A 26,077-nucleotide genomic window follows, 5' to 3' on the forward strand; every position below is an offset into this window, starting at 1 on the left:
TCACACACCTGGGTAGTAACAACCACAGGCCTGAGCATAATGTGCGTGTGGTGAGATTAACCTGAGTGAGAACAAACACCATCCGCTGTTCCTGGGGGTTCCATTAAGGGCTGTGGGACAGACAGTGTCTGGAGGTGACTTCACTTGGAGAGTAACGTCCCCTGGGAAACCCCCTGAATGCAGCACTGGGATGGGCTTCCTTGACCCCAGGTCCCTGTGTCCATTCCTCACGCCGTGGGGCATCTCAGAGAGGTGCCGAGCAGGGAGACACAGCGCGGGGCTGAGGTGCTGCCGGCCTCTGGGAGTGGCAACAGGAGGCCATGGAGTCTGCTGCAGGGCCTCTGCCCGTGCCAGGGAAGGACTCGTGTCTCTGAGCAGCCCTGCCAGAGCCCTGACAGTGCCGTGTGTGTCTCCAGGAACACCTGTGTGCTACCTCACCCTCCCCTCTCTTCATGGCCTGTCCCTTTGATTACACGGTGTGACAGAAGCACCTCTGTGGAGCATCTCCCCTGTGCAGTCCGAAAGGGTTCTGCAGGCGTGAGCGGCATTGCCCTCTAGAAGATGGCACTTCTCACCTCTCACAGAGCACAGAGCACGTCTAGGGAGTAGGAATGCAGTGAGAGGCACACACCTTCCATGTTTCACCTCTCTGAACGTCCTTCACTATTTTTTTTAAGCACCTGACAGAGAAGGAAATGCCCTCAGTATGAGAAGTCCTCAACCTTCAGAAAAATTCTATTCCTCCTCTCTTCCTCTTGACCTGCCCCATGACTGTGGTTGGGAACACCCTACTCATCATGGGGCTGCCTCTGGAAAACAGTGAAACCTGCTCCAGCTCCACCACCCTGACTGTCTCCTGAATGTGGACAGCACAATCTCTGCTCACAGCAATGGTTACTGCTCTTTCCTGCACCTTTGGCGTGTACGGAGTGTTTCCTGCTGGTGGCCCCATCCTACGATGACGACCGGGCTGTATGCCACCCCCTGCTCTCTGCAAGGCTCGGGAACTGGAAGGGTTGTCTCCAGAAGGCGGCTGCACCTTGGGTAGGGGGATTTCTGTCATCTACAGCAATCATTTCATTCTTGTCCCAGATACATGTTGTGGTCCCCATGTCCTGGACCACTTCTTCTTTGTGGGGGTGAAACACTGGAACAGGTCGCCCAGAGAGGTTGTATGTACCCAGTCTCTTGAAACATTCAAAGTCAGGTTGGACAGGGCCCTGAGCAACCTGTCTAATTGGAGATGTTCCTGCTCACTGCAGGTGGCTTGGACTAGATGGTCTTTAAAGGTCCCTTAAAACCCAACCCTGTTTATGATTCTGTGATTCTGTGGGTTTACACCAATGCTGAAACTCTCCTGATGTGAAACCATGACCCTCATGGATTTTGTTTTCATAACCTCTTTTTAGACCCAATCTTCCCCTTCCTGTTCATGCTGGAATCCTGTGCGTGCATCAGAGCTGCACTTGGGGGCAGCTCTCCTGCCCAGCATGGGCAGGCAGAAGGCCTTCTCCACCGGCTCCTCTGCCCTCCCTGGAGCCACTCCTTTCTGCGGCACCCCCACCACTGTCAGTGGGATGCCCAGAACAGCCCTCCTGAGAGAGTTTAACAAAGCCCTGTTTCAACATGCACCTCACCCCTGCTCGATCCTCTCATCTACAGCCTGAGGAGAAGGAAGGATGGGGGTTGGGAGGAACTGACAGAAACAGCTTAGGAAAGCTGTCGGCTGCCGAGAGATCCCGTTGGAGTCGTGGGCTTGTAGGAAGAAATCACTTCTGGTTTTCTTCTGAAGCGGCCCCCAAGGATCTGGACAGCGAGTATTGTGTCCTGGGCACTCCTCTGGCAGCGTGTCATAGTGAGAAGACTTTTGGTGTCATGGAGATGGAGAAGGCTGGCCAGTGCCATTGTGAGACCTCTCTCCAACACCTTGGAAAGGCCAGAGCCATCTGAGAGCCTTGGAAAAAGCAGAAATGAAACCAGTTTTCAAAAAAGCAGGAAGGAGGATTGGGCCAATGACAGACTGGTCAGCCTCACCAGGGAAGGGATATGACAAGTCCTCCTGCAGCCATCTGCAGGCGTTTGAAGGACAAGAAAGGGATGGCAGAAGACATGTGGGAGGGAATAGAAGGGGTTGTTGTGTACCCAGATTTTAGCAAGGCCTTTAACATGGTCTTCTGTAGTCTCCTTATAGCCAGGTTGTTGACAGCCGGGCTGAAGAAGTGGACGATGTGGTTGGTGGAAAGCTGTCTGAGTAATGACGGAGGGACATTATCTGTGGTACAAAGTCCTGAGGAGAAGGAAGGATGGGGGTTGGGAGGAACTGGCAAAAACAGCTTAGGAAAGCTGTCGGCTGCCGAGAGATCCCGTTGGAGTCGTGGGCTTGTAGGAAGAAATCACTCTTCTGAAGTGGCCCTGAGGGCCTGGACAAGTTAAGTATTGTATCCTGGGCACTCCTTGGAAAGTGACGCCTCTGGAAGTTTTCCACAGTGAGAAGACTTTTGGTGTCAGGGAGATGGGGAAGGCTGGCCAGTGTCATTGTGACATCTCTCTCCAACACCTTGGAAAGGCCAGAGCCATCTGAGAGGTTCCTGGGTCCTTGGAAAAGGCAGACATGAACCCAGTGTTCCAAAAGGGCAGGAAGGAGGATTGGGACAATGACAGACTGGCCAGCCTCACCAGGGAAGGGGATATGACAAGTCCTCCTGCAGCCATCTGCAGGCGTTTGAAGGACAAGAAAGGGATGGCAGAAGACATGTGGGAGGGAATAGAAGGGGTTGTTGTGTACCCAGACTTTAGCAAGGCCTTTGACATGGTCTTCTGTAGTCTCCTTATAGCCAGGTTGTTGACATATGGGCTGAAGAAGTGGACGATGTGGTTGGTGGAAAGCTGTCTGAGTAATGACAGAGGGACATCATCTGTGGTACAAAGTCCTTCTGGAACCCACTTACTAGTGGCATCCATCAAAGACCAGCCCTTGACACCTACTATGGAACATTATTATCTCTCCGTATGATGGCAGACAATGCACTTTCACCTCCTTTGTAGATGATGCCAAGCTGGGGGAGCCCTTGAGGAATGTCACCCTGTTAGCACTGTTGGTAGCAGGAGAGTTGGGAAGGATGACTGTGGTGGGTTAAACATGGCAGGGCACGGAGGGTCGGAAGGGAGAAGCGTAGAGGGATGGCACCTTTGGGGAGGAGCGCACAGGAGAGGTGACCCAAAGCTGACTAACAGAGTACTCCATCCCACCTGCACCTTGCTCAGTATAAAAGCTGAGGGATCACAGGGCTCAGGCTCTTTTTTCAATGTCAGATGCCAGCTGGAGGAGCGGTGCTAGAGGAGGCTGGGAAGCAAAAGCGTGGTTGTGATGTGACAATTCAGGGCAGCACTTGACCAGGGGCTGGTCCCAGGGAAATGGCGCTGGAGCCCCGGTGGTCCTGCTGTGGCCGGGACATTAATGGCCCCTGCGAGCGGGGTGGGGGCAGGGGCAGAAGGAGATGCCCTGAGCCGGAGAGGGAAAAAACTAAATGGCCCAAGTGGGGCAGGAGCAAAGCAAGTCACCCTGATTTCAGCAGAGGCACAAAGAGCCACCTTGAGCAGGGCAGGAGTAAATCCAGGCACCTGGTGTAGGGCAGGGGCAAAAGGAGACTCCCCAGGCAAGAGAGGGGAAAACCAGCCGTCCTGAGGGGGACACGATGAAAAGAAGCCACCCAAGCAAGGCTGAGGCCACACTGGATGCCCCAAGGGAAGGATATAAAGAAGAAAGCCTCCCCAAGTGGAGCAGGAGGAAAACTCCCTGCCCTGAGCTGAGCAGGAGGAACTCACTGCCCCGAGCAAGAGTGGGGAAAACTGGAGGACGCAGGCGGTGCAGGGGCCCAACTGGTGAGCTCAAGGGGGGCAGGGATAACAACCAGCTGCCTTCTTGGGGCAGAGGCAACACTCATTGCCCTCCAGGCAGGTCGTGGGGTTAAACCAGATGCTAAAAAGCCACCCACAAATGTATTTTGGAGCTGCAGGGTGGGAGAGCAGCTGGGTGGGGGCCTGGCAGCCACCCAAGGTGCACCCAGCGCAGTTGCTCAAGGGGGTTCTTTGGTAGCACTAGTTCAGAGTCAGTCTGTGGCTGTATCTTGGGGGTAGGTTAAATTCATTGGAAATGACCTTTTTAGACATGAGGTGCTTTGCTACAGGAGTCTCACAGACGCAGTCCTGTACCTGGGAAGAGTGGAAAAGAAGTCCTCAGCCCCCCGACTGTGCCAGCCAAAGCTGTGAAGGGGCTCGCTGACAGCCGTGGGCAGGTTTTTATTCCTGGGGCTGGTGCGGCTCCAGGCAGAGGCGGGAGCTCTGTGGGCAGATGAGCAGCCCTTGGCCAGCAGTGCCTGGGGCAGCCCAACAGCTGCCGGCTGGTGGCTGCAGGAGGTGCCCCAGCTGTGGTTGCTGAGGGGCCACAGTGTGTCCCCGTGCATGTGGGGGTGGCCCCTGTCACAAAGGGGCAGTGATGTGGCACCTGGCCACTGCTTGTGAGCTCACCTGGCCAGGGCTTGGCATCCTCAAGAGCGGGCCAGCCAAAGCTCCTTGGGCTGAGCTGGCCTTGGGACAACTCGGCTCCTGCCTTTGCCACTTGCTTGGCACCATTTTCCCAACCATTCATCGTTTACTGCCCACTTCTCCTCACCTTCCATCCTCTTCTGAAGGTAACGATGATTTGACCTTCAGGACAGATCATACAGGAGGTAGATATGGGATCAAAGTGATGGCTGGTCTATGCCTTCGGAGCTTTAGGATGAGCTGTTACAGCTTTATAGGCTGGCCAGATACGCACTGTGGGTAGAGTTCCTATTTGCTAATTGTTATTTCTTCAACACATCCCAGGGTGGGTAAGTAGGGGGTGGCAGTGTACTCTGAGGCTTTGGGCTCCGTCTGGAATGAGAAGAAGCCCATCCTGACGGATGCGGTAGGAAGAGAGACAGAAAAGGAGCACAGCAAAGGCAGCTGTTAAAGCAGCGGCTGAAAGCCGGTCCCTCCTGTGTCCAAGGGGGCAAAGTGTGGGGTGGAGAACCAGAGGGCTCTGCTGCTAATGGCAGCCAGAGGGAAGCAGCAGGTCCTCTTCAGAGAAGGTGACACCCAGTGCAGTCTTCCCAAAGGGCCTTGGTAACTGCTGTCAGTTGGAGTCCTGCGACAGGGACAGCAGGGCCGTCAGCTGCAGCTCTGCAGCGGCTGGAACTACCACTGAAACGGTGCTGGTGGCGGATGCTGTTCTCTGGGTTTAGTTTGGGATTTTTTGTAATTTTGTTGAAGTGCAACTATTTCTTTGCACTCAGGTGTCAGGATTAGCACTGATCTTCTCTTTCTGGAGTACGTCCTGGCATCCTTAATCATCCAGAGATTTCCCTGCTGTTCCTGAAGAGGAGCGATGGCCTCAATGGGGCCACCCATCACTCCTGTGAGTGCCGACTTCACCATCAGGCTTGGACTTTGTGAATCCCCAAAGGCAAGGGACGTGGCTGGTGCTCCGTCCCTGAATGGTGATGTACCGGCAATCGAGAGGGAATTCTGGGGTGAGTCAGTCATGACTTATGAGCCAGTTTTGACATCTCATGTCATGACTTCTCATCATGATGAGACATGAGGGATGCCCCCATCCATCCCCCATGTCCATTCAGCACCCAAGCACATCATCAAGGCCTTTCAGCCTTCAGTTCCCTGAGTGTGTTCTGCACTCCAGTTTGGGAAGAAAAGGCCTATTTTCACCCATGGCACTGAGGAAGCTCCCTTTTATTGCAGAGATACCACAAAGGAGGCCAGCATTACCATGGTTCCATCCCATCTCCTGAGTGTTCCATCCCATCTCCCATGCTCAGTATAAAAGATGAGGAATCAAAAGGTCGGCTCTTTTCTTTAATGGCTCTCTTTGTTCAGTGACTGATGTCTGAGGAGGACCCTGTTTCTCTGACTTTGATCCTGACCTGTGTGTTCCTGAATCTATATCCGATATCCAGTTCCTATCTGGTGCTGAGTCCAGTCCTTGACTTCCCCAGTGCCTGCCATTGACATCTCCCTAGGAGCCTGAAAGGGTTTTGTGTGCATTGTATCTATTTCATTATTTCCTTTATATTTTATTATTAATATTTCATTAATGTAACTACTTTAATGAACTATTACTTTTTTATTACAGTAACCATTTTTTTCTAAACTCATAAATCTTTTTCTCTCTTTTCTGTGTCTCCTTGGAATGAGAGGTGGGGGAGAGCATCTGTCATCTCACCATTGGCCAATCTGCCCCAAACCACGACAGCCCTCCTGTCCAGCTGGTTTTTACCCATCTATTTATCCATCCATGCAGACCATAGTGTGCTGACATTGAACATTGTGGGGGATGATGCTGAAAGCCTTGCTGACTTCCAGGTAGAAGACAATCATTGCTCTTCCTTGCCCAGAAATCCTCTCCTTTCTTCAGAAAACGTAAAAAGGATGGCCAGGAAGAAGCTACCTTGGGTAAATCCAGGGTAAATCACCTTCTCTTTCAGACACCCAGAAAGGGGTGTCACAGGGGGGCACAGCCTTCTGTTACCCTGCTCATCCTTTGGGCCTTTTTGCAAGGTGCATGCAATGTTTGGGTTCTTACAGTAATCAGGGAGTTCCCTCAGACTCCGTGACCTTTCAAAGATGATGGAGAAGGGCCTCACGGTGACACCGTCCTGCTCGCTCAGGTCCTTGGGAGCCTGCCCCTCCAGCCCCATAGCCTGGTAAGGACTATGTTTGCCAAAGTGACACCTGAATTGATCCGCATTCACTGCTGGTTATTTTCTTCCAGACTCCTGCCTTGAGGAGCAAAGGGCTGAGAGACCTTGCTGGGGAAGACTAAGGCAAGGGGGATACAGTATCTCATATTTCTCTACACCTGTTCTTACTAAATTCTGCAGTGGCCACAGATAATCTTTGCGTTTTTTCTTGCATTGGTCTGGAAGTACTAAGAGATCCTCTTGATGTCCTCGAAGCTCTTGCAAGGGTCAACACTAGGGAAGCTTTGGCTCCTCTAAAGCCATCCCTATTTCTAAATTCCTGCATCAGTCCTTGCATCCACGTTCCTTCCTTAGCCAAGCTGCTCTCCTGAAATGTCTGGTTGTTTTCCGGCTTATGAATGTCGACAGTTCTTATGCTTGGAAGATGCTTCTCTGAAAGACCAACTGTACTGAGCTCTGCTGCCTTTGAATACCGCTGCCCATGGGCCTACCACTGAAAGTCCCCTGAAGAGGCTAAAATCTTCTCCCAGTATTTCATGGTCCCTACAGCCAAAGCTGACACTGGTTTTCGCATCCCTGATCAGCACTTCCTCTTTTGCAAGGACTGGATTGGAGTGAGCATCACCTTTGTTGGTCTGCGCCTGTGCAAAGAAGTTGTCCAAAGAGACCCCAACACCAGCTGGACAGTATGCATCCTGCCATGCTCACCTGCCAGTGAGTGTCATTAAAGTCTCCAATAGCACTTGGGGTCATGGAGTGGGAGTCATGGGTGGCCCCATTGCGGCCATCGTTCTTCTTCAGGAAGATGTTTTTTATTCAAGTTTTCTATTTTTCTATTTTAGCTAGTTTGGTTATCCATAGGGAGGGGGGAAATGTAGGTAGTTAGGGTCTGGCGGCCGGAAGATATCGCGCTGTACGGAAAGATAGAGCCCCTCTCCCAATAGTGGTTAGTTTATGATGTGAGCAGACGGAAGGGACGTTGTAAACTCGAGCTATATAAGGCTGTGTCACTTACTAATAAACGCCATTTGCCGTCCACCACATTGGTGTCTGCGAGTCGATGGACCGAGCGGCCTGTGATTGGTCGCTGTGCTGTTCCTGAACCAGGTCGCCACGCCAACCCCAGGCAACACGATACTGTGAAGTCCGTGTTCTTTATTCAGCTTTCTTGTTGCCCTTGATGCCTCTGGCCAGATTTGACTCTCTCTGGGCTTTAGCTCTCCTGACATGATCCATGGCTGCTTGGACAATTTCTCTGTATTCCTCCCAGGCTACCTGTCCTTGCTTCCACCTTCTGTAGGCTTCCTTTTTCTTTGATTTACTTATGGTAAGTCCATGCTGATGGTTCTTAGCACAGCTGCCAAATGGGCCACACTGATGCACAAGTGGAGCTGGTACTGCCAAGAGGCAGAGCTGGTCAGAGATGTGAAGACCAGTCTCAGCCTTGGCTGTAGTGACCATCAAATGGTGGTCTCCCAGATCTCCAGGGGAACAGGGAAGGAGAGGAGCAGAGCACAGACCCTGGACAGTAGGGAAGGAGGCCTACTGAGGGCACTGGCAGGTGGGCTCCCATGGAAACCATGTCAGGGCCCTGAAAATATCCACAGGCCTTCATGGCCCTGAGCAGCTTCACCTGGGGCCTCCTCCCACCCCTCTGTCCCTCAGCTCAGGATCCCCTTTAAGCCCAGGCCTGAGGTTCAGCCCCAGCTTGATCTACGCTGTAGGTGTAAAGGTTCTCCAGACACAGCCTTGCCTGTCCATGGACCTTGTTGGTTTGCTCTTGCAGGCTGACTTCCCAGCTTGATTCTTTATCGGGTGGACCACGAAAGAACTGCCATTCACTGAGCGGCCCTCCAAGTGCCAGACCCCAGCTGATTCACAGGGGCCTAGGGCCTTTCTGCTTTCTTTCTTCATGTCACTTGGTCAGGTTTGGGGAGGAGAGGAAGAAAAGCATGTGAGGTTTCTGGGTGCCAATGCTGAAAGTGGGAAGCTGAAGCATCCCATGTGAAGTGATTTAAAGGCTAGGCTAGTTCAACACTCTTATTTGCAAATCCTTTCTTGGAGGCCTTCAATCTTCCACAGGAATCTGGAAGCTCTGAGATCCCTCCATCTCACTCTCTTTTAGCAATTAAGTTGATAGTAACCAAGCCAGAGGCTTTGTTTCCATTCTCTTTACAGCCTAAATCACCACTTGGTCTGGAGATGTGGAGAAGTTTGTAGAAGAACAAGAAAGACAAGAAAGTGGCTGCTCCCAGGAATCTCAGGAGGCATGGCATACTGATAGCTTTGTTCAGGAAGCTGGTCAAATGCCTCAAGGCACGACCAATGCTGGTCAAATGTTGCTCAAGGCTTTATCCCGTAGGAGATGGAAAACATCCAAGGACAGAGATGGCACAATGTCACTGGGAAACCTCCTGCAATGCTTGGATGCCCCCACAGAGAAAAAGATTTTCATTTTCTTTGTCCTGAACCTTCCTTATTTCAACATCTGACCATTGTCTATTAACTTCCTGCCAAGCACCACTGTCACAAGCCTGGCTCCATGGCCCTGAAAATGTCCCCATAGGGACACACAGGCTGCTATGAGCTTCCCAAGACCTTCCCTTCTCCAGGCTAAAGAAGGCCCTTCCCCTTCAGCCCCTAAGCATCTTGGTGGCCAACCGCTGAACTCGCTCCCAGCTATCAGAATCTTCCTTGCTGTGATGTGTTGACCATGGCCAATAGCCAATAGCCCAGCAGCCACACAGTCGCTCACACTTTCTTCCCCCTTCACAAGTGGGACAAGGAAGAAATAAAGTGTGAAAAGTTTGGGGTCAACATAACAATTTAACTGGTGAAGAGAAGAGGTTAAAAAAAACCTCAACAAGTGAAACGGAGACCATCACTCAACACCTCCCACAAGCAGACTAATGCCCAGCCAGTCTCCAAGCAGCAGACTCCTTAAACAATAAAAAACCCCACCATCTTCCTCCTGTGCCTCAAGCTTTTATTCCTGAGCATGAGGTCATATGGTATGGAATATGCCTCTGGTCAGTTTGGATCAGCGGTCCTGGCTGGGTCCCCTCTCAACTTCTTTCTCACCTCCCACCTACTCACTGGAGGGAGCAGAACAAAGAAACAGAGAAGGCCTTGACACCATGCAAACTCTGTTCAGCAATACCCAAAACACTGGAGTCTTCTGAGTTTTCTCAAGTCCCACGGGCATAGGAAACAGCCATCCTCCGGGACTTCTTGTGGTCTGGTCCAGAAGAGAAGCCGTGCTGGGCTGGCCTTTTTCCTTTAGGAGCGGTAGACCAGCAGCCCATGGAGGACCCCGGTGGAGCAGGCTCCTGGCAGGACCTGCTGCCCAAGGAGAGGAGCCCATGCTGGAGCAGGTTTTGCAGCAGGACCTGTGGCCTGTGGGGGACCCACACTGCAGCAGTCCACGCCTGAAGGACTGTACCCTGTGGAAAGGATCCACGCTGGAGCAGTTTGTGGAGAACTGCAGTCAGTGGGAAGGACCCACATTTGGGCAAGGTCAGAAACGAAGTGTTATGAACTGACGGCAACTCCCATTCCACAAGCCCCCTGTGCTACTCGGGGCAAAGGTAGAAGAGTTCAAGTGACCATGAAATGATAGAGTTTTCAATTCTTGGTGAAGTGAGGCGGGGAGCCAGCAGAACTGCCACCTTGGATTTCCGAAGGGCAGACCTTAACCTGTTTAGGAGCATGGTTGAGAGTGTCCCTTGGGAGGCAGTTTTGAAGAGCAAAGGTGCCCAGGAAGGCTGGTCATACTTCAAGCAGGTGCTCTTAGAAGCACAGGAGAAGGCCATCCCCATGTCCCGAAAGACGAGCCGACGGGGAAGAAGGCCAGCCTGGCTAAATAGAGAGCTTTGGCTGGACCTCAGAAAAAAAAGGAAGGCTTACATTCTCTGGAAAAGGGGCTTAGCAACTTATGAGGATTATCAAGATATAAAAAAGCTATGCAGGGGGAAGATTAGAAGGGCCAAAGCTCAATCAGAACTCAGCTTGGCCACTGCAGTTAAAGACAAGAAGAAGAGATTTTTCCAGTATATCAACAGAAAAAGGAAGACTAGGGAAAATATAGGCCCACTGATGAATGAGACGGGTGCCCTAGTGGTGGAAGACACAGAGAAGGCGGAGTTACTGAATGCCTTCTTTTCTTCGGTCTTCACTGATAAAGCCGTCCCTCACGCATCCCATACCCTGGAGGCAAGGGGGAAGGTCGGGAGAGAGGAAGACTTTCCCTTAGTTGAGGAGCACCGGGTCAGAGACCACTTGGCCAAGCCGGATGTTCATAAATCCATGGGCCCTGACGGGATGCACCCGTGAGTGCTGAGAGAGCTGGCAGATGTTATCGCTAGACCGCTCTCCATTGTCTTTGCAAGGTCGTGGGGAACAGGAGAGGTGCCTGAGGACTGGAGGAAGGCTGACATCACTCCAATCTTCAAAAAAGGCAAGAAGGAGGACCCAGGGAACTACAGGCCGGTTAGTCTCACCTCTGTCCCTGGGAAGGTAATGGAGCGACTCATTCTGGATGTCATATCCAAGCACGTAGAGGAACAGGAAGTTATTGGAAGTGGTCAGCATGGACTTACCAAGGGCAAATCATGCCTGACCAATCTGATAGCTTTCTATGATGTTATAACGGGTTGGCTGGATGAGGGGAGAGCCGTAGATGTCATCTACCTTGACCTTAGCAAGGCTTTTGACACTGTCTTCCATAACATCCTCATTAGGAAGCTGAGGAAGTATGGGCTAGATGAGGTGACGGTGAGGTGGATCAAGAGCTGGCTGAGTGACAGAACCCAGAGGGTTGTGATCAGCGGCACAGAGTCCAGTTGGAGGCCTGTAACCAGTGGTGTCCCTCAGGGGTCAATACTTGGTCCAATTTTGTTCAATATATTCATCAATGACCTAGATGAGGGGACAGAGTGTATCCTCAGCAAGTTTGCTGATGATACCAAGCTGGGAGGGGTGGCCGACACTCCAGAGGGCCATGCTGCCATCCAGCGTGACCTGGACAGGCTGGAGAGCTGGGCAGAGAAGAACCTAATGAGGTTCAACAAAAGCAAGTGTAGGGTCCTGCACCTGGGAAGGAAGAATGCCAAACACCAGTATAGGTTAGGGGCAGACATGCTGGGAAGCAGCTCTGAGGAGAAGGACCTGGGGGTCCTGGTAGACAGCAAATTATCCATGAGCCAGCAATGTGCCCTTGTCGCCAAGAAGGCCAATGGCATCCTGGGCTGCATAGGGAAGAGTGTGGCCAGTAGGTCGAGGGAGGTCATTCTCCCCCTCTACTCTGCACTGGTGAGGCCGCAACTGGAGTACTGTGTCCAGTTTTGGGCTCCCCAGTTCAAGAGGGACAGGGAACTACTGGAGCAAGTCCAGCGTAGGGCAACCAAGATGATTGTGGGACTGGAGCACCTCCCTTATGAGGAAAGGCTGAAAGAGCTGGGACTCTTTAGCCTGGAGAAGAGAAGGTTGAGGGGGGACCTGATTAATGTTTACAAGTATCTAAAGGGTGGGTTTAAGGAGGACGGAGCCAGGCTCTTTTCAATGGTTCCCAGCGACAGGACAAGGGGCAATGGGCACAAGCTAGAACATAGGAAGTTCCATTCAAATACACGGAAAAACTTCTTTACGGTGAGGGTGACAGAGCACTGGAACAGGCTGCCCAGGGAGGTTGTGGAGTCCCCTTCTCTGGAGATTTTCAAGACCCGCCTGGATGCAGCCCTGAGGGATGTGCTTTAGGTAATCCTGCTCTAGCAGGGGAGTTGGACTAGATGATCTCTAGAGGTCCCTTCCAACTCTGAAGATTCCGTGATTCCGTGAGTTAGGAATGAAGTTGAGCCTGGGAAGAAGGGAGGGAGAGAGGGGGGAAGGTGTTTTGAATTGTGTTTTATTTCTCACTGTCCTATTCTGTTACAATCAATTGGAAATACATTTAATGAATTTTCCCAAGTTGGGTCTGTTTTGCCCATGGGAGTAATTGGTAAATTAATTGGTAAACAAATGATCCTCCGAGTTTATTGCTATTGACAAACGTGGCAAGAGTGCCCTCATGCACAAATGCAGTTACTACATCGTGAAGGCAGTCAGGTTGGTGAGGCATGATTGACCCTTGGTAAGTCCATGCTGATGGGTTTTGGACACGTTCTGCTGTTGGTGCCCACAAATGTCACCCAAGAGGACTCCAGCTGATGGCCCGCTCCTCACCGATGTGAGCCTGTGCAGCCTCTCGTTCCCTGGGGTGCAGTGTTGGATTCTTCCAAAGATGGGTGCACCACTTGCTTGTCCTCTCTCACAAGAGACCTCTGCCAATCCCATAACCTCTCAGAAAGGATATTCCAAAGAAATATTGATCTTCCCTCTAACGCCATTACAACTATTCTCCCTGTTACACAGTGCAGTTAGTTTCTCTAATTTTTTGTCTACTTGTCCTGATACAGTGACCATTTCTAAAGTCACCTTTTCAGATCCAGACTGTCTAGGCAAAGGCCCTTTCCGTAATTCTTCAGTTTTCTTCTCCATTTACTCTTTGTTCATCCAGGTACCTCTCGCCCACGCTGCTGCTTTCACCTTCAGGGACTGAACAGCCTGACTGTCTCTCAACAGTCTAATTGCCTCCTTAGCCAGCTCTTTAATTATGTTTATATCTATCGTTTTTTATCTAACTACCTAAGTTTATCCCTTGTAGAAATCAACTTCATTAGTGGTAGCTTGTACTTAGCATATGATTACAGAATATCATTTATTGTTTATGAAAACTGATTGTGCTTTACTTTTCTTTTCTGAAGAATGGGGAAAATTCTCCTGTGCCTGGGTGCAGCCAGGTCTCTAAGGGGCTCAGGTGGGAGATGGTGCAATGGAGCTGTAACCTGCAGCTGCAGAGACCAGTGGAGAAGTCTGATGCAAGGAGCAGTGATGCAAGTCCCAGGTGGGCAATGTCAGAAATGGTGAGGTTGGGGAGGTGAGGAGCAAGGCTGTCCATCCAGCGATGGACATCAAGGGACTGCTTTACCTAGGTGTCCAGACTTCCTGAGGAAACACTCTGCACCAATATCAATCAGAGAATGCTTCTATCACCTCTTCTGTAAAGTGAAAATTAATAAAATATATCCTTTAACAGAAAAGATCATTTTTATCAGATGCATTTTGAAATCTTCCTACTTCATTACACTATGAAACCTCTCCAATTAGCTGTACAAGTCTTGAAGAAAATTACAAAAAGAGAAGCTTGTTAAGGCTTTCTGTCTTTTAATGAGCCCCATGGGGTATTTGCTGCTGAGTCCACAGACCTCAGATACTGAGAGAAGGTTGAACAGAGTGCTCAAGAAATCAGAAGTCAAACTCCAAGTACCTGGAAGCATTAATGAGCCCCACTGAGGGCCATTCCTGACAAAGCCTCCCCAGGGACTCGTTAGAGCAGATAATTGGAGGCTGTGATTGCAGGTGGGCAAAGGCAGAGTGCAGGTGGCTGTAATGCTGAAGAAACCCTTGGTTGGTTTGATGCAGCAGAAAGGCCAAGCCCTCAGCCCCAGGCCCTGGCAAGGCAGATCCTGTCCCTCACTTGTGGCCCAGGGCTCTTCCTGGGGCAGAGGGATGTGAGGGGGAGCAATGCCAAGTGCAGGAAAATTCTGTGACACCTCCTGGCCTCCCAGAGAAGGGGCGAGGAGGAAACAGAGTCCTGAGGCTCAAAACAATCACAGACTCATGGAATCATCTATGTTGGAAAGGATCTTTAACATCATTGTGTCCAACTGTAAACCCAGCCCTGCCAGGTCCACCACTAAACCACGTCCCTGTGTGCCGCATCTTGTGGCGCTGCGCTCTCCCGCTTCTGCCCCTCCCCAGCTCCTGCTCAAGCCATAACCATCAGTGGGAGGTGTGATGAGTGTCACCTGGACTTTGGGGGATGGCTGGCAACACAGCCAACACACTGTCTGGAGTGGGGGCCTAGATATTTTGTTCCCATGCGAATATGACTGTAGGTCAATTCTCTTACTCTATAAATAGTGGACAGCCCAAGAGTGCTTGGAGCTCTCCTGCACGGCGGTGGGCTGCACGCCAGGATCTCCCCTTGAGCAGGGATGCTCGCTTAAGGTTCTCCTCCTAGACATCAAGAGATTCCTTGCCACAACAGATTCTCGGTAGGTGATTAATAGAACGTTAAACTGTGAAATCTTAGCTAAGTGATAGAAAGGATTGATTGCGCATATATAATCCTTTAGACATAAACCGTTAACCAAGGCTGGGACTAGCATTGGATCCAGCCTCAGGCAGACTCCTCTCCGAGAAGGAGTTTAGAAAGCCAGTTGAGCCTCATGACTCAACGGGAGGGTCTCCCTGACAGCTTGTCCGACCCTGTCCTCTATGCAATAAAGAATCAAGTGTACCTTGTCATCACATCCCATAAAACACTGTCGCGTTCACTACTAATTTTGTTAAATCACTGTTTGTATATTAATAAATATTTCACTCTTCACGCCCAGGCATCTTAGCTTTGTTGGACGCCCTACCAGTGAGCCCAGAAACCTCAACCCATGGAAGAGAAATCCCAAGAGATTTCACTGCTCAGAAAGTAAAAGCTGGAAGAAGCCTTGGGACCATTAGTGTGGATGTCCCACCACCTATGTTAGAGTCCAGAAAGTTTCCAAGATGAAGAGACCACACAGGCTCCAAACACAGCCACAAGCCTCATTTTGGCCTACAAAGGTATTCAGAAGGAAATGACTTCACAAACACAGACCCCAGTCATGCGCCTGCTGCTGGATAATCATGTGCCCAAGCAGCAGTGATCCCACAAGCGACCTCTAGCTGCTGGTGTGTTCCATACATGCTGACGTGTCCCATACTGTGTCTTGCATTCATACGCATGCTGCTGGCATGTCCCATACTCGGGGCCTCACAAGAACCAAGCCTGGTCTTCAACCTGCTGGCCTAAGGGGTGCTCTGGAACACAGGGCTTCAAACACCCACGAGCTTGCTCATGGTCTCTCAGGTCCTCAGGCAGCAGCAGCCTCACAACTGGCATTCAGGCCATTTGCCTGCTGCGGGGCTATCAAGGACTCAGGCAGAAGTGACCTCCAAATCAATATCTGCCTGCTTCTGGCCTATCAGAGATTGTGGCAGCACTGACCTCATAACCAACATCCACACCACGTGCCTGCTGCTGGCCTGTCAGGTACTCATGGAGAAATGACCTCGTAGGCACCGAACCCAGCCTTGAGCCGGGGGTTGGCCTGCCGCCAGGTTCCTGCTGTTATAGCAGCAGTGACCTCACAATCAACACGCCAGGCCTTGGCCTGCTGCTGGCCTGTTGGGTTCTCAGGCAGAAGGGACCTCACAAGCATCTACCCTAGATGTTGCTGGACTGCCATGTCCTCACAGAATCATGTAGATTGAAAGGGATCTTTGGAGATCGTCTAGTTCATTCCTGCTGCCCTACAGGGAGTCAGCCAGAGCAGGTCACTTAAGAAGATGTCCAGGCTGGTTTTTAGTGTCTCCACGACAGGACACTCCACAGCCTCTCAGGGCAGCCTGGGCCAGGGTTGTGTGTTCTTGATGCCAAAACCTGTTTTCTTGAGTTCAGTTGGAATTTCTTAGTTTTGAGGATTGGGGCTTAGCGCATAAGCCCTGTGTGGGGACGATGAGGGACATGGGCTTCTTCAACCTGGTGAACCTCCTCCAGCGAGGGTCACCAACCAAAAGGAATAACCTCACTCCAAGTATGGGAGAGAGATGGATGGGATATGACAGATATAAACACATGGAAGGATTAGGCTGAAGAGATTATCAGCCTGCCGAAAGACCAGGGCATTCTTCCAACTGCCTGAAGCTCAAAGCAGCACCTGGGTACTTTAGAGGGATGTGACTGAGCGAGGAGTAAGGGGATGGGAAACCGGAGAGCAATGGGAAGGCCGTCCTTGCTGCCCCATTAACGGTCCAATGGCCCCATCGTGCTGGAACCACATGGGACAGGTGTGCTCAAGGGTGGGGAGACATCCCTCGGCAAAGTACCCTGGCAGCCCTCAGGGATCTGTCCCCCTCAGCCCTCCTGTTTTGGTGACCTCCCCCAGTGCTAGGGCCACAGATGGTCTGTGTCCCCTCAGTGCCAGCCCCTCTCCCCAGGCCAGCACAAGAGTCCTGCTCCAGGCACAGAGCAGCCTGCCCAGAGTGGGGGCCTGCAGGAAGAGGTTTCTCCTTCCCATGGATTCCTCCCTGCAGGCACAGAAATGCTCCCTTGCTCTTCTCCCTGGTCACCCTTTCTCCCCAGAAAGCCTTTCCCCAGGTGAGTGTGTCCAGGCTGGCCTGGCTGGACATTCCTGGTTCCCACCCCATGCTTCCTGCAGGGACCTGAGCTGGCGGTGCTGCTTTGCAGAGGGAGGGGGCTGTGGTGCCCTGGGGCCATGGGGTGACCCTGCACTCGCCATGCTGGTCAAGGTGGGGAGCAGCCCCAGCCAGAAAGGGATCACTGCTGCTGAGTCCCCTTCCATCTTCCCTGATTGCTCGGTAGACAAGGACAGGGCTTGGCAGGACAATGGGTTGTCTTTAGTGTCACAAAGGGCAGGGAAGGGCTGCCCTAGATCGGTCCCACAGGGTCTCCAGGACAGTGGGCTGAACCATTGTCTAGTCTTTTGTCCCTTTGGCCTGCTGGCTCCTGGCATTGCAGGGGCCTTGTTAGCCCATGGGCTCTTTAGGTTCACCTTTCCTTCAAGGACACTCCACCTTGGATGGTCACTCATTTGATGAGGTGCCACTCACTGCTCACCCAGACTCGCATACTTTTCCGGGAGATCCCATGAGCTCTCCTGGCAACTCCAAGTTCCTCTCCAGGATAGCAGCGGCCATCACCCATACCACAAGCGGGACAGTACCAGGAAGAAAAATCGAAGGCCATGTGCACTCTGCTTGGACATGTGCCACCAAGAAGGCAGCTCTCTTCGTCCAGCCCTTGGTCCCTAACAGATCCCCCTGCAACTCTGACCCTGTCCCCCTGAGTCTGTGGAGAACCCCAGAATACCATGAGGACTTTTCATGGTACAGTTCCTTGGGTGTGCTCCTGATACCAGCTTTGGGAGAGGCATCCAGCCTTCTGGCCCTGCCTTTCACACCTTTCATCAGTAGATGACAACTCATTGTATGAGGGTGCCACCTGGGCATGAGCCACCTCCTCATGAGATGCTCCAAAATCTATGCCCCCTGGAAAGTCCGTAATCTCTTCAAGGGTTCCTGGAGGTTTGGTTTCCCTGGTCGAGCTCACTGTGTGATCAGCACTACCCGCTTAGTCCATGTAGCGTCAGTCGCGTGATGTGTGGAGGGGATATCCAGTGTAGCACAGGCAACTGCTGTGCCAGGAGGAGCCGTGCTTGCCCATCAACAACTTCTGAAGTGGCTCAAACCCCCTCATACGCTGTCAGGATCTCTTTTTCGGTTGGGGTGCTGAGGGCTTCCGATCCTCAATACCCTCATCTCCAAAGCCTAGAGGTTGACCTCAGGTTTCTCCCGATGATTTCTGCCAGAGGCTCCAGGTGAGACCACGTGCCCCAGCTGCACTGTAGAGACCATTACGCACAGCTGGTCCTGTCTGGACAGACCCAAGAGCTACCACACGAGCTATCTCCTGTTTGATCTGCTCAAAGGATTGTTGTTGCTCAAGGCCGCACTCAGAATAGATCTTCTTTCAGGTTACTCCATAGAGAGGGCTCACAAGCTGATTATAACCTGGAATATGCATTCTCCAGCATCCCACAAGGCCTAAGAAAGCTTGTGCTTCCTTCTTCTTAGCTGGTGGAGACATGGTTGCAATCTTGTTGACCGCATCCGTAGGGACATGACGGCATCCATCCTGCCATTTTATTCCCAAGAACTGAATCTTCTCTGCAAGTCCCTTGACCTTGCTTCTTTTATGGCAAAACCAGCTTTCAGAAGAATCTCAATTGCTCTTTTCCCCTTTTCAAACACTTCTGCTTTGTTGCCCCACATGATGAGATCATGGATGTATTGTACATGTTCAGGGGTATCACGCTGTTCCAGTGCAGTTTGGATTAATCCATGGCAAACTGTAGGATAGTCGATTACAGAATCACAGAATGGTAGGGGTTGGAAGGGACCTCTGGAGATCATGTAGTTCAACCCCCCTGCCAGAGCAGGTTCATCTAGAGCACGTTGCACAGGAATGCGTCCAGGCAGGTTTTGAAAGTCTCCAGAGAAGGAGAGTCCACCACGTCTCTGGGCAGCCTGTTCCAGTGCTCTGCCACCCTCAAAGTCAAGAAGTTCCTCCTCATGTTTGGATGGAACTTCTTATGTTCAAGTACCTCTTGTCCTGTCACTGGGGGCATTCCAGGTGCATTGGACACTACGTGAAAGCAAACTGTGGCCTGCACCCTGCTGCCAAAGGGATTGAAAAAGAAGAATGCATTGGCAATGTCAGATGTAGCACACCACTTGGCTGCCTTTGGCACCAGTTCATATTGGAACTTCCACCAGAAGGTTCAAGCAAGTCGGGGGGCTAAGGCATCTTCTGTGCGAGGGGAACATTATCAGGGCTTTGGAAGAAGGTGGGTGAACTGTTGGAATCTCACAGGCTCTGGCAAATCCCCAAGGGACAGGGGACAGGGGACAGGGCGTAGCTATCTCCATTGATGAAGTGCATCAAAGGTTTTCAGAGCCACCTCCACATTTGATTTTCCACCTATAACCAGTGCTTCTGACTTTCTGCTTCACCGGTCCCCAGGGACAGGAATCTTGTCCGGTCGTTCCCTCCATGGTGTCTCCAGTGATGGGCATCAGTGGGCCCTGGTAACACCCTCACCATCCTGGGGTTTGCTGCTGAGTTTTACTTCTCTAGAGGCTTGCCCAGTGTTTGAGGGTCTACAGGATCTTGGCCGGAGAGGACTCATTTCCATACAAAATGCCATAACCAGCCAAGTCTCTGTGCATAGACTTCCTGGATTCCTCAGTTCTTCTGTGCTTAATTAGAGAGTTCTCAGATGAATACATTTCAATACTAAACAACCATAAGAAAGGATTGCTTCCTTCTTATTTTGTTCTTTATTTTTTCTTCTTACACATGAAATGATGCCAGCAATCTCCAGTTCATATCGGTCCTGAATTTCTGCTAATGGAGCCTCAAGACCCTTTAAGGCAAGACCCTTTATTGCAAACACTCCATGGACAGGCTTTGTCTCAATCTCACCATGTCTCTCACCTGGCAACCAGGACTTACAGCAGCCTGTTCAAACCTGAGCTTTCTCCACTCCAGTCCGTAGCTGCGTGTTTCCACTCCTTGGCACCGGTTCCCACCTGCTTTACCTTGAAAACGAGCTGACACAGAATGGTGTTTCCTAATGGCCAACAAAGGAAATCAAAGGCAGGCAGAGTTCAATACAGAGAAGACATGCCTCAGCTGTATGTCACGTCCCCATTCCCTGCCCTGAAGTTCACTTTCCATTCTGGATGGCCTTAGACCAATAGAAAACACATTTTCCTGTCAAGCACAGATCCCAGACTGTGTTCCGAGGACAAGTTTATTTTAATATATTTCACATCTATATATCCTATCTAAAAGAGGCTGGGATCAATGAAGGTTGGATATGTTGGATAGATCCTGCCTTTATCTCTTTGCAGTCAAGCAATGGTCCCACCTGCTAGCACTTCCCTCCTATCGTCCCTTTTTTTGAGATGGCCAAATCTTTATGGGGCGTACAATGGCATAACACCATGGCCCTCTAAGTGCCAAACCGTAACCGGTGTACATGTTCCCTGAGTTCATCCAGGCACCGTCTCCTTCAGGCACCCAGAAATGCAGTGCGAGAGAACATGCTTTGGGACATGTTCCTCATCTAAAGGGAAGCTAAGCAGCCTTTAGCTCTCCACCTCCTTCTCTGGACCCTTTTGAAAGATGCATGCAGCATTTACTTTTGGCCAGATGTCAGGGAGTCCCGCCAGCCTCCAGGACCTTTCCAAGATGATGGAGAGTGGCCTCACTGTGACATTCTCTTACTTTCCAGCACCTCTGGATGTACCCCGTCCATTCCCATGTACGTTGGGTTGAGTTTGCTCCAGTAGTGGTTGAGTGGTTGAGTTTGCTCCAGTAGATCCTGATTTCATTCCTATCCGCCATTGGCTGTTCTTGTCCAGAGTCTTGCCTTGAGGCACAAAGCCCTGAGAGACCTTGCTGGGGAAGCCTGAGGCAAAAAAGGCATAGAGTATCTCGGAACTCTCTCTCCCTACTCTAACTCAATACAGCAGTGTCCAACTAATATCTTTGTTTTCTTCTGTAAGAATTCCTGAAGTTGGAAATCTCGTTATGATTCCCCTGAATTTACTTTCAGGTTTCAAACTGAGTTTTGATACAGGCCAATGTTCTTCTTGGAGGATGCTGTCCTTGAAGACCAGCTGTACAGAGCTTTGCGCCACCTTCAATGCTCCTGACCATTGGATCCCCACGAAAACTCCTCAGCGTAGGCCAAAGGCAAAAGGACCTCTGAGGTCCAGCGTCTGCAGTCTTCTGTTCTGCTTCCTCACTGCCCTGGAGTGCTGGGACCCCACTACTTCAGGGTCACGACAGCCAATCTTCACGTCTCTGACCAGCTCTTCCTGCATTGCAGGTATCACATCAAGGTTGGCATTATTTTTGTTGGCCCATCTGGCAGCTGTGCTAAGACGTTGTCCTAAGACACTCCAGAAACCACCTGGACTGTACGTGCTGCTGTGCTCCTCTTTCAGAAGCTGCCAGTATCATGGCAGTCCCCAGCGAGACCCAGGCTCGTACAGCCAGACGCTTCCCTGGGATCCTTCAGAAAGACTATACCCTCTTCCTCATCCTGACTGTGGGTTCCTTATCTCCCACCATGACAGGACACTTCTACTGGCCTCTCCTCTCACCCTCCCCCACAAAGGCTCACCAAACTCTTCACCTGCCCCAAGGAGTTGCGCCATACATCCAGTTAATGGCTTCACTTTCAGGAAACCCCACTCCTGATCCTTCCAGCCTGTCTCTCCTGAAAAGCCTGTAGCCATCCATTGCAGCACCCCAAGCTGTGTGCCTTGTCCCACCACGCCTTGGCAGTTCCTCTGTCAAAGTCAAAAAGCACAGGCTCTCTCTCAACTTGTCTCTTCCCCTGGCTGAGAGTTTTGGTGCACATCTGGGCTGTGGCACCTCAGGTGTAGCTCCAGGCCAAGCTCGGACGTCTCTTAAAGGAAACCTGGTACCAAGCATTGAAGACCTTCTGTGTGCAAAGGCTTTGCTTCACGGCAGAGACACGGTCAAGTGGACGGCACCTGGAAGCTTAAAGCTGAAATTGGATGTTGATGGTGAGCAAAGCCTGCTGTCTGCAAGAACAGAGAGAAACAGGGCTGGGAAGGGCGGCCCTGGCAAGAAAGAGGGTTTTTGTCAGTGGTGTCTCTGCAGCCCTCAAGGGCCTTTGACAAAGGTGAAGGTGATCTCCATGAATGACAAGGTGCTGCTGACAGGTCCCCCACGAGATTTTTTTGCCTGTTCCTTGACTGTATTATGAAGAGGGCGAGTAAATGTTGGGCAAGAGAAAACACAGCACTTTGAGAGTGCAACACATGAGTGGAGACCCTGGTGTGACGTGTCTTGTGTTCTAAACTGCCTCACATGTACTGCATGGAGAAGGGAGAGACCTTGTCCCACTGCAGTGGCAATCAGTCACTTGTGTTATGAAAATTTGCAAGTGGCCCGTGCTGACCGAGCAGAGAGGCTAGGACACAAAGTACAGAGGTGCACGCGTAAATATTTAGTCATGTGCATGAGGTGTCCGAGCTCAATTGGGGTACCTCAAATGCGGTTAAACACAGGGTTCTTATGCCATTCAAGCATTCAGGTACCTTATTATTTGACTAATGACTAACTAACACAGACACGGAGTACCAATTCCTAATCACAGTAAAACTGCACAAAGTAGCTATATCTCTGCAGCTCCATCAGCCATCAGCCTTCTCGCGGCTTGTCTATTGATCCAGACGTCCCCGGAGTTGGTCTATTGCTAATTACTTGTCTGTGATGCTGGACACTGGGAGAGTTTCAAAGGTGTGTAAGAGGGACGAGGATACTGGCATTATCTCGGTTCTCCAGGGGTATCTTTTATCCTTCATGGACAGCTGAATGATTCTGAGAAGTCCTTATTTTGAGGGCAGGGCTGTTCTTCTGCTCCTTGTGATGAGCTGACCTCCTTTAACTCACTTACGCAAGCATGATAAATCAGTACACAATGGGAGCTAGCTAGCTATATATCTTAAGAAAGTTAACTCATTTTCATACGATAAAGACTGATGGGCATAAGAGTTAGGGAGGTAGATTTTGATAACCTTGGATCAGAGGATGTCTGTGGCCAGGTGAGTCCTGCAGGGAGCTTTTTGGTGGTCAAGGATCACCTCTTCGTCATCCAGAATGGTCCATGCCAACATGCAGGAAGTCATGCCAAGGTGGCAGGAGGCTGGCATGCATGAGAAAAGAGCTCTGAGTAACATCAAGCCTGAAGAGGAAGCACAGAGAAGGTGGAAGCTGGCTGCTTTCCAGCCTCCAGGGTTCCGTGGTTCTGTGCTGGAGAGGGCCATTTGTTTGTGTGTGTGTGTGCTTGTCTGTGCATGGGGGAACTGGAGGGATGAGGGAATCCCGAGGCCAGCTTCTAGAGAGATGGAGGGTCTGAGACCAGCTCCTGGAGGGATCCGTGCTGTCTGTGTATCTATAGAGGTACACATCAAACACTAACGCTAACTAGCATGCAAACAGCCCCATCCTCATTGCCCTTTCTCCACAGACTGTGGATTGTCTTGGTCTGGAGTCTTCCCAAGGTCCCTTCCAGGATGAGAGACTGTGCATTTCTTTCCACCACGGGTCTTCCCTTCATGATGAGGGGGAGAGCGCTCACGTTGCCCATGACCACAGAAGTAAGCAGACATAATGTTGGTCCACTCCGCTGTGGGTTTTTTGTCCCACTCAAGGCATTGACTCAATGCTGCTCATCGGGTATCTCCAAACTGCTTTCATCATATCCTGAGTTGAACTTTTGGTTTTCCTTTTTCCTCTTTCCCCTTCCCAAGTTCTTTTCTTTAACCATTGTCATAGATTCCTCTACAAACAGCCCAGCTTCTCTTTCCCCACAGGCCCTACATTTGCTTGCTTTGTGCCCTCTCTACGGGGCACAAAGATGTTTCTAACATAGCTGTTGTGACAATTCCTCTGCTGGACAGTACAAAATTAGGAATGTCTTTAATTCCCTGTAGTGCCCTGCAACTCCTCGTGCTGTTATCTTGTGCTGATGCATCACCACAACCATGGTGAGCTGTCTGCACGCAAACATGAAGAACGAACAAAATGGATCTTCAGTCCAGGGGGACCTTGGGAAATTCTGGGACTCAGCCAGAAGAAACTGCTGAAGTTTTACAAAGAGAAGTGGCCAGTCCTGCATCAGGGGGAAGAAAAACACCGTATTACAGTGCCAGGTGGGACGTGACAGGATGAGCAGTGACCTTGAGGAGAAGGGCCCACGCATTATGAGGGACACCACGTGAGCCAGTGGCGCATGCTGACCATGAACGAGGCCAGCTGCACACAGGGATGGATTAGGAGGAGAGGGCTACCCAGACAGCTTGACTTTTCATGCCCTTTCAGTGAGCCGTGGTGTGGCCACACCTGGACGTGTCTGTCCCTCTGTGGGAATTCCTGCTGTAGACAGGTGGGGAGGAACGGGAGAGTGCCCAGAGGAGGTCTGCACATGGCCTCTGCTTGAGGCCCCAGACCCCATCCTTCTGACCTCTGCCATCCCAGCACAACCCCAGGAACATGCTGTCCCTGGAGAAACACCAGCCTCTCCAGACAGCTCCAGATTCCCCTCCCACAGGATGGGTGGCCTTTATGTCATCTGTGTGAAGGGCTGGGGTACGTCCCTCAGTTAAACCCACGATCTTACCTCTCACCAGACACCGACTGGTGACTCCTAAATCCAGTCCAATATCTCTAAAATGTTACAAACGGACAGTCAGCTTTTTATTCCTGGACACATGGAGGAGGAAGAAGACCTTCAGGGGTGAATTTCCTCAGGCATGTTTGGAGAAAGACCCCAGCATTAAAGCACTGCACCAGGGAGATCTTGCTTTGTTAACAGAGACTCTGTGAAAGAGGCCAGCTCTGAGCCACTGTGAAATACATTTTTAGAAGGGAACCAGGTGAAACTAAGACGTAAATGTCTCAGGTGTAGTGACACAAGTGAAACCTTTGTGTAGGAGCATAAAAACCATAAATGACAATATCAACAGCAATGATGAGAAATGTAATCATTAAAAACACAAAGCCAATAACAAAACACACAAAAAAGCAGATGGAATCAAATAGTGCGGGAGTCATTTGTGGAGAGAGGTGGAACATTTCTCCCTCTTGAAAAAAATCCATGAAATCAGATACCTAATGGCCTCCTTGAGCTCCTGGTTCCTCATGCTGTAGATGAGGGGGTTCACTGCTGGAGGCAACACTGAGTACAGCACAGCCACCACCAGGTCGAGAACTGGGGAGGAGATGGAGGGGGGCTTCAGGTAGGCAAACATGGCAGTGCTGACAAGCAGGGAGACGACGGCCAGGTGAGGGAGGCACGTGGAAAAGGCTTTGTGCCGTCCCTGCTCAGAGGGGATCCTCAGAACGGCCCTGAAGATCTGCACGTAGGACAGCACGATGAAAACAAAGCACCCGAAGGTTAAACAGGCACTGACCACAAGAAGCCTAACTTCCCTGAGGTAGGAGTGTGAGCAGGAGAGCTTGAGGATCTGGGGGATTTCACAGAAGAACTGGTCCAGGGCATTGCCCTGGCAGAGGGGCAGGGAAAATGTATTGGCCGTGTGCAGGAGAGCATTGAGAAACCCACTGCCCCAGGCAGCTGCTGCCATGTGGACACAAGCTCTGCTGCCCAGGAGGGTCCCGTAGTGCAGGGGTTTGCAGATGGCAACGTAGCGGTCATAGGCCATAATGGTGAGAAGACAATACTCTGCTGTGAGAAAGAAGATGAAGAACAAGAGCTGTGCAGCACATCCGGCATAGGAGATGTCCCTGGTGTCCCAGAGGGAATTGGCCATGGATTTGGGGAGAGTGGTGGAGATGGAGCCCAGGTCAAGGAGGGAGAGGTTGAGGAGGAGGAAGTACATGGGGGTGTGGAGGCGGTGGTCACAGGCAATGGTGGTGATGATGAGGGCGTTGGCCAGGAGGGCAGCCAGGTAGATGCCCAGGAAGGTCCAGAAGTGCAAGAGCTGCAGCTCCCGTGTGTCTGCAAATGCCAGGAGCAGGAACTGGGTGATGGAGCTGCCATTCGACATTTTCT

At 51.2% G+C, this 26,077-nt stretch overlaps 1 protein-coding gene across 1 annotated transcript; it reads right to left on the bottom strand.

The window, feature by feature from the left end:
* On the bottom strand, positions 1-25,691 carry LOC128903292 (olfactory receptor 14J1-like; the record flags this gene model as incomplete). The annotated part of the gene is made up of 2 exons (XM_054187308.1): positions 1-30; positions 25,230-25,691. Coding segments are annotated over 2 exons (492 nt in total), but the record flags the coding sequence as incomplete, so codon positions are not given.
* Between the last annotated feature and the right edge of the window lie 386 nt (positions 25,692-26,077).

This window comes from Rissa tridactyla, unplaced genomic scaffold (genome assembly GCF_028500815.1).
Source record: "Rissa tridactyla isolate bRisTri1 unplaced genomic scaffold, bRisTri1.patW.cur.20221130 scaffold_29, whole genome shotgun sequence".
NCBI lineage: Eukaryota > Metazoa > Chordata > Aves > Charadriiformes > Laridae > Rissa > Rissa tridactyla.